This window comes from Seriola aureovittata, chromosome 6 (assembly GCF_021018895.1).
Source record: "Seriola aureovittata isolate HTS-2021-v1 ecotype China chromosome 6, ASM2101889v1, whole genome shotgun sequence".
Taxonomy (NCBI): domain Eukaryota; kingdom Metazoa; phylum Chordata; class Actinopteri; order Carangiformes; family Carangidae; genus Seriola; species Seriola aureovittata.
In genome coordinates this window covers 7,883,996-7,893,144 of record NC_079369.1, presented here as the reverse complement: position 1 = coordinate 7,893,144, position 9,149 = coordinate 7,883,996, and the positions used below count along the sequence as shown (strand labels likewise).

The 9,149-nt window shown below is 34.1% G+C and overlaps 1 protein-coding gene across 1 annotated transcript in view; it reads right to left on the bottom strand.

Moving 5' to 3' along the window:
- Positions 1–1,381: 1,381 nt before the first annotated feature.
- yjefn3 (YjeF N-terminal domain containing 3) overlaps positions 1,382–9,149 on the bottom strand; it is a 60,185-nt gene continuing 52,417 nt past the window's right edge. The window contains exons 4-6 of the mRNA XM_056379020.1: positions 3,262–3,375; positions 2,370–2,520; positions 1,382–2,115 (exon numbers count right to left, since the gene is read on the bottom strand). Of these exons, the coding sequence (XP_056234995.1) occupies positions 1,919–2,115; positions 2,370–2,520; positions 3,262–3,375 (462 nt within the window). The 3' untranslated portion in view covers positions 1,382–1,918. The remainder of the gene's footprint in view (positions 2,116–2,369; positions 2,521–3,261; positions 3,376–9,149) is intronic.

Here is a 9,149-nt window from a genome sequence, read left to right as displayed (position 1 = left end):
GATGAGGAACATAGAAACATGGAAAGTAAATGGCGTGAACTGCTGCAGTGATTGTTTTTAAGATTGATACTCATCCCTATCAAAAGCACTGGAATCATTTTAGTTACACTGAGAAAAAATCCCTGTAAATTGTTTAAAATTTGAGCTTTTGTGTGTTGCACAATGTAAGCACTGAATTCATCTTCCTGCCTCACTGCTGTTTTCACTAAATCTTTTGACCACATTTCTTCTTCGGGTAAGACTATCTCTCACTGGATATTACAACAACTGCCGCTGTCAGTTATGATTGTTCAATTCAATCATTAGTAGCACAAACGACAGAGTGGTGACAAGTCGTTGTTTCCTGACAGGGATTGGACAGGCATGAAGGACAGGACCACTGAGCGCTCAGACATATTTCTACAACCCTCGTCAGTTCTCAGATTTAATAACACAGAGCGAAAGGATTGACATTCCTTTTCACTGACTTTACTACACCCACTCACACGTGTGCACACATACACTGGGCATTAGTGCATTAGTATTCAGAAGAAGCTCCCGTGCATCATATAAATACACATTACCTCATTCATAAACAGCACTGCAGCCTCTCATGCAGTCATTCTCATTGGAGCCTGCAGTGCTTAACTCAATAATGAGAGACTCGTCTTTACAGCTGATTATAGTCTGATCACATCTGTTTATTGCTTTCATTACCAAATCAACTCCAGTTGGGAACCAATAAACAGAAGTAACAGTGTGTGCTCATCTGAAAAGCGCAACACTTATTGCATGTGATGTGCATATAACACCATTTGGTAGCCTGTGATTAGTGACCATCATTTAACAGAACAAGCTGTTTTCTGGACTATCCTTGAGCAAGATGTGGAATCATTACCATGTCACCACAAGGCTAATCTGCACTCCAATTTTGAAGATCACTACATTTCTTTATTAAAGCTGGGGTAGGCAGTCATTTTCTTGGCATCAATGGGCAAATGCTCCATAGTCACCTTTCAGCATATTGTAATCTAACTGGTCTGAGAGTAAACTAGAAGTCTGCACCTCCTCTTGGTTCTGTTTTCATGAGTGGCTATGTTGAATGTTGCTAATAGTTTAGACTTCTGCTAACTGCAGCCAAAGGCTCAGATATGGAAATCTACTGATGTTTTTCTTGTGTTGCATGTGTGTATGAGGTAGGTGTATATGCCTGTGAGGGAGAGCGTCTGTATTTTCAATTTCTGGCTTTTCTAGATTTTCTAGTTTTCTGGCCACATGTTGGCAGTGGAACAAGCTGAAAACATAAAATAACTGCCCTATCAACAGTGGTTAGTCGTTCTGCTATACGTAGTTAGCCACTTTATAGTCATCTTAGCGTATTGATCATTGCAGCTTTAAATGAAAACAAAACACCATTCTTTAACTGGAACTTTTTATTATTGGACAACAAGAACCGTCTTGACCTTTTGTAACCAAATAAAAAAAAAAACATCAACTCATCTCAGCAGCACATGTCAGTAGAAAGTTAAAATAGGAACATAAAAGCATCAGAACATGAGCATTTAAAAAATTGTTGAAAATAAAATTCCACTGGTTGGCATCATAGAAAATTCATCTTTCTTTTCTGACTGTTGAAAGAGAAAATTTCTGTCTTTTGCAAAATAATCAGAAAACAGTGTAATGCTACAGCTTTTACAAGTTGACTGACACAATAAGTCCCCATGCCATTCCCTAAAAAGACATGACTCAAACGACAGTTTCTAAATATTACCCTTCTACTGTAGCTCAACAACACGTTTGGCCAAAGTGTTGCCTGTTCTACACAACTGAGATGTTAACATTAAATCACATCAACGATCTATAAAATACAATATAATTGATTAACTGTACGTTTTTGAAAATGAGGAGCAGCCACACTGGCTCTTGTGTTTCCCCTGTGTTACAATTCTATGAGACAGTCTGTGCCGGGATATTCTGGGAGGTTAAGCTCATATTTTTTCTGGATGTCATAGGGCAGGAAGCGTCCGGCCAAGAAATGCTTCCCCGAGAAACTCATTGCGCACTTCTTTGGTGCTGTAAGTGAGATGAGAACGTCTGGGTTTATCCCGTCCTGACTCGGTTCTTCTACATCCCAACCTGAGGAACACAGCAAGAGCATTGTGATAATTTTCTGCCCACTGTGCTCGCACTCAGCAGGTAGTGTATTTGGAGTATGATGAGCTCACACTGAGCCAACTGTAGCATAAGATTTATCTTCTAAATGTGCCTCCAAACTTGGAAAACGTCTGCCTGGGAGCCAAGGCTCCTCAGAAGCTGCCTGGAGGCTCATTTATCATGTTGTGTTTCTGAGCCTCCAGCCTGATATCTACCGTTTGCATATGAACACTTACCTGAGGGCACATCCACACTGACAATGGGGATCTTGACTTGCTTCAGGGTGACCAGAATACCAGAGTAAGGCTCCTTAATGTTGGCACAGTCTGCCTCTGGGCCCAGCATGGCATCAATCACCAGGTTGTAGGCGTCGTTTATGAGCTGCACCTGAACACAACACACATCATTATGCACAAATGAACAGGGATGGCAACCACTCCAGTGGGTCGCAAGATAAATATTAGGGGTCACAAGATGATTAAAGGAAAGGTTCAAATATTTTCAAGTGTATCTTAAAACAATACTCATACGCACATATAAGAGATGTGTTGTTTGATATAATTGTGCCTGCTCTACATACTGTATTGATGTCCCTTCAAAAAGCAACTATACTGAAAGAAATGGCTAATATTTTTTCAGAGAAAGAGAAGCTGGGTTTTGTCCCATTTCTTCTATTCTAATCACATTAGGAATGGATCTGTTTTCACAGCCAGTACGGAAAGAGGGACATGTTAAAGTGACCAATGGAACAACTTTTAACAGCACAAGAAAGAAAATATCAGCTTTTCAGGCTTTTTTCTTTGCTTTTTTTTCTTGTAAAATACTTGTGAGATTTACCTCTGCAGGCCAATAATTATTACTTTAATTAAATAATATGAGATTTGGATGAATTGCTGAAATGTCAAATAGACATTCCTTCATTTTCAGGGACAACCAACTGAAAAGGTAAAGAACCAGTGGTCTATATAAGATTCCACAATTTAATCAAAGCAACACACACTGTTACAAAATGATGAAAAAGCACGTACTTGAAGAGTTGTTTTTAAGATCACAATCAAACTCTTCAGCATGCAAACACTACTGAGGGCCATGTGCTAAAATATGTTCTTCTGTAAAAATGCTGCTGACCTCTGTGGGGAGATAGGAGAGGAAGGGGATGTCCATCTTCTCACACTGTACTGTGAAATCCTGGTGTAGATTGTGAGAGGAACGTTTAGGGTGGTAGATGGTCGGCTCATATTCCTACATGAGATGAGGCAACAGAGAATAAGAGGAGGGGGACACAATGGAGGAGAAAAGGTCAGTGATTTCAGCCAATGTTAACATGATTGAGCGAGGACGATTGCACATTTGTCCTGCAGTTCACATCAAGTGAAAAAACTGTCATCCAGTGATCAGGAAGTGTGGTTTTCTGAAGTCAGTTTCCTGAATGAATGCTACCTTTATAGACTGGAAGCTGAGAAGAGTAGAAATCTAGATACCTGCAGTCTGAAAGGTCTGTTATGCTCAGCAGGAAGCACCTGTGATCTATGACCTTTACACAGTCACAAAGATAACTCTTAAAACCTGGGACCGACTGTCAGTAGTGTGTGTGTGTGTGTGTGTGTGTGTGTGTGTGTGTGTGTGTGTGTGTGTGTGTGTGTGTGTGTGTGTGCGGATGTTTGATCAAGTAAAATGTTAATTTAATCTCAAAAACATAGTTATTGATCTACATAATTACCTTTAAAGGGTCGGGTGACCGAAATTAAAATTTCATTGCACTTAATTGGCAACTCTGATACTATGGATTTTTTTGACATTTTCAGGCCTAATTATACTTTGACGTTTTTTGACGTTTTATGCCATACTTAAAATGAAGTTTTTTTTAAAGTTCTTATGCCTTCCTATACTATGACATTTTATGCCTTCCTGTACTACGATGTTTTATGACATTTTTATGCCATATTATACTATGACATCTTTTGAAGTTTTTATGCCTTGCTATACTATGTCTTTGTCCGACCTTTTTATTAATTACTACACTACGACGTTTATTGAGGTTTTTATACATTAATATACTATGAGGTTTTTTGACCTTTTTGTATGACTTACTATACCACAACCTGTTTATGCCTTTTTATACTTTGATGATTTTACATATTATATAAAATGAGCTGTTTACTGGTAGCCACAGTGGAGCTGTGGTTACAACCATAGCCTTGCAACTAGAAGGTTGTGGGTTCAAATTCCAGCTTTGCTATACCATGATATTTTTTGACATTTTTATGACATACTATACTATGACATCTTTTAACGTTTTTATGCCTTACTATACTATGAAGTTTTTTGACGTTTTTATGCCATGCTATACTATGACGTTTAGGTTTGACGTGTTTATGACTTACTACACCACTTGATGATTTTATATATTACATAAAATGAGTTGTTTGCTGATTGCCATCATGTTGTAGGTTCAAATCCCAGCCTAGCCATGCCATGATATTTTTATGCCTTCCTGTTTTTTGACATGTTTATGCCATGCTATACTATGACATTCTTTTCAACGTTTTTATGCCTTATTATGCTATGGCATTTTATGCCTTGCTACACTATGATGTTTTATGAACTTTTTATGCCATATTACACTGATGTTTTTTGATGTTTTTATGCCTTGTTATATTATGACGTTTTATACCTTGCTATACTTTGATGTTTTTTGATATGTTTATGCCATATTAAACTACGACGTTTTATGCCACATTATACTGTGATGTTTTTTGATGTTTTTATGCCATATTATACTATGACTTTTTTTTTACATTTTTATGCAATGCTATAGTATGAGGTTTTTTGGCATTTTAATACCGTGCTATACTATGACGTTTTTTGACCATTATATGCCTTGCCATACTATGACGTTTTTTGATGTTTTTATGACTTATTATACTATGACATTTCATGCCTTCCTATACTATGACGTTTTTTAACAATCTTTTTATGCCATGTTTTAGTGTGACGTTTTTTGATGTTTTTATGCCTTGTTATACTTTGATGTTTTTTTACTTTTTCATGCATTAAGATTCTGTAACTTTTTTGACGTTTTTATGCCATACTAAACTATGACTTTTTTTGACGTTCTTATGCCTTGCTATACTAGGAAGTTTTTTGACATTTTTATGACGTACTATACTATGACATCTTTTAACGTTTTTATGCCTTACTATACTATGAAGTTTTTTGACGTTTTTATGCCATGCTATACTATGACGTTTAGGTTTGACGTGTTTATGACTTACTACACCACTTGATGATTTTATATATTACATAAAATGAGTTGTTTGCTGATTGCCATCATGTTGTAGGTTCAAATCCCAGCCTAGCCATGCCATGATATTTTTATGCCTTCCTGTTTTTTGACATGTTTATGCCATATTATACTGTGACGTTTTTTGATGTTTTTATGCCTTGTTATACTATGACGTTTTATGCCTTGCTATACTTTGATGTTTTTGACATTTTTATGCCTTATTAAACTGTGACATTTTTTTACGATTTATGCCATGCTATACTATGACTTTTTTTTAAATGTTTAAGTGTTGCTATGCTATGATATTTTTTTTATGTTTTTATGCCTTATTATGTTATGACATTTTATGCCATGCTATACTATAATGTTTTTTGTCATTTTTATGCCTTGCTATACTAATGCTTTTTTTTTTTAAGTTGTGATGCCTTATTATACTATGGCATTTTATGCCTTGCTATACTACGATGTTTTTTGAATTTTTTTATGCCATATTATACTGTGATGTTTTTTGATGTTTTTATGCCTTGTTATACTATGACGTTTTATACCTTGCTATACTTTGATGTTTTTTGATATGTTTATGCCATATTAAACTACGACTTTTTTTGACGTTTGTATGTCTTGCCATATTATACTGTGACGTTTTTTGATGTTTTTATGCCTTATTATACTACGACGTTTTATGCCATGCTATACTATGACATTCTTTTCAACGTTTTTATGCCTTATTATGCTATGGCATTTTATGCCTTGCTACACTATGATGTTTTATGAACTTTTTATGCCATATTACACTGATGTTTTATGATGTTTTTATGCTTGTTATACTATAATGTTTTTTGACATTTTTAAACCTTGCTATACTAATGCTTTTTTTTTTAAGTTTTGATGCCTTATTATATTATGGCATTTTATGCCTTGCTATACTATGATGTTTTTTGAACTTTTTATGCCATATTATACTGTGATGTTTTTTGATGTTTTTATGCCTTGTTATACTATGACGTTTTATACCTTGCTATACTTTGATGTTTTTTGATATGTTTATGCCATATTAAACTACGACGTTTTATGCCACATTATACTGTGATGTTTTTTGATGTTTTTATGCCATATTATACTATGACTTTTTTTTTACATTTTTATGCAATGCTATAGTATGAAGTTTTTTGGCATTTTAATACCATGCTATACTATGACGTTTTTTGACCTTTATATGCCTTGCCATACTATGACGTTTTTTGATGTTTTTATGACTTATTATACTATGACATTTCATGCCTTCCTATACTATGACGTTTTTTAACAATCTTTTTACGCCATGTTTTAGTGTGACGTTTTTTGATGTTTTTATGCCTTGTTATACTTTGATGTTTTTTTACTTTTTCATGCATTAAGATACTGTAACTTTTTTGACGTTTTTATGCCATACTAAACTATGACTTTTTTTGACGTTCTTATGCCTTGCTATACTAGGAAGTTTTTTGACATTTTTATGACGTACTATACTATGACATCTTTTAACGTTTTTATGCCTTACTATACTATGAAGTTTTTTGACGTTTTTATGCCATGCTATACTATGACGTTTTTGACGTTTTTATGCCTTGCTATATTATGATGTTTTTTTAATGTTTTTATGCCATGCTATACTATGACTTTTTTGACGTTTTTATGCCTTGTTATACTATGACGTTTTATGCATTCCTATACTTTGATGTTTTTTTACTTTTTCATGCATTGAGATACTTTAACTTTTTTGACGTTTTTATCCCATACTAAGCTATGACTTTTTTTGACGTTCTTATGCTTTGTTATACTATGACATTTTATGCCTTGCTATACTAGAACGCTTTTTGAACTTTTTATGCCATATTATACTATGACGTTTTTGACGTTTTATGCCTCGGTATACTATACGTTTTTTTGACGTTTTTATGCCATGCTATACTCTGACTTTTTTGACGTTTTATGCCATACTGTACTATGACCTTTTTTGACATTTTCATGCCTTACTATACTATGACGTTCTTTTACGTTTTCATGCCATGCTATACTATGATGTTTTTTTACGTTTTTATGCCTTGTTATATTATGACGTTCTTCAACGTTTTTGTGACTTACTACACCACAACCTTTTTATGCTGTTCTATGCTTTGATGATTTTATATATTATATAAAAATATTTTTTTACTAGTTGCCAGCATGGAGTTGTGGTTACAACTGTGCTTTGAAACCAAAGGGTTGTGGGTTAAAATCCAAGCCATGCCATGGTACTTTTATGCCTCCCTTTTTTTTTGACATGTTTATGTCATATTATACTGTGACGTTTTTTGATGTTTTTATGCCTTGCTATACTATGATATTCTTTGACATTTTCACGCCACGCTATACTATAACGTTTTTTGAGCTTTTTATGCCTTAATATACTATGACTTTTTTTTTTACATTTTTATGCCATACTATACTATGACATTTTATTCCTTGCTATACTGTGTTTTTTCACGTTTTTATGCCTTGCTATTCTATGACGTTCTTTGACGTTTTTATTACTTACTACACCACAACCTTTTTATGCTTTTCTATTCTTTGATGATTTTATGTAATACATTGATGAAAACTTTATGTTGCCAACAAGGAGCAGTGGTTACAACTGTTGCCTAACAACCAGAAGGTTTTGGGTTCGATTCTCATTCATCACACTATACTTTTAACTCTTCCTGTTTTTTGACATGTTTATGCCATATTATACTGTGACGTTTTTATGCCTTGCTATACTATGACGTTTTTTTACATTTTTATGCCATGCCACACTATGATGTTTTTTGACATTTTTATGCCTTATTATAATGTGACTTTTTTTGACATTTTCATGCCATGCTATACTATAACGTTTTATGCCTTGCTATATTATGAAATTTTTGGAGTTTTTATGCCTTAATATACTATGACTTTTTTTGACGTTTTTATGCCTTAATATACTATGACTTTTTTTGACATGCTATACTATGACATTTTTTGACATTTTATGCCTTGCTATCCTATGACGTTATTCGACGTTTTTATGACTTACTACACCACAGCCTTTTTATGCCTTTCTATTCTTGGATGATTTTGTTTATTACTAAAAAATATGTTTTATGATTACCACCATGGAGCAGTGTTTGTAACTGTTGCCTAATGACCAGAAGGTTGTGGGTTCAATTCCCAGTCATAGCATGATGCTTTTATCTCTTCATGTTTTTTGACATGTTCATGCCATATTATACTGTGACATTTTTGATGTTTTTATGCCTTGCTATACTATGACTTTTTTGACATTTTCATGCCATGCTATACTATGATGTTTTATGCCTTGCTACACTCTGACCTTTTTTGATGTTTTGAAATCTTATTATACCATGATGTTTTTTGACATTTTTATGCCTTATTATACTATGACATTCTTTTACGTTTTTATGCATTGCTATACTATGACATTTTTTGACGTTTTTATGCCTTGCTATACTATGACTTTTTTTGACATTTTCATGCCATGCTATACTATGACGTTTTATGCATTGCTATACTATAACTTTTTTTGACATTTTCATGCCATGCTATACTATGACGTTTTATGCCTTGCTATACTATGACGTTTTTTGACGTTTTTATGCCTTAATATACTATGACTTTTTTTGACACTTTCATGCCATGTTATACTATGACGTTTTTTGCCTTGCTATACTAT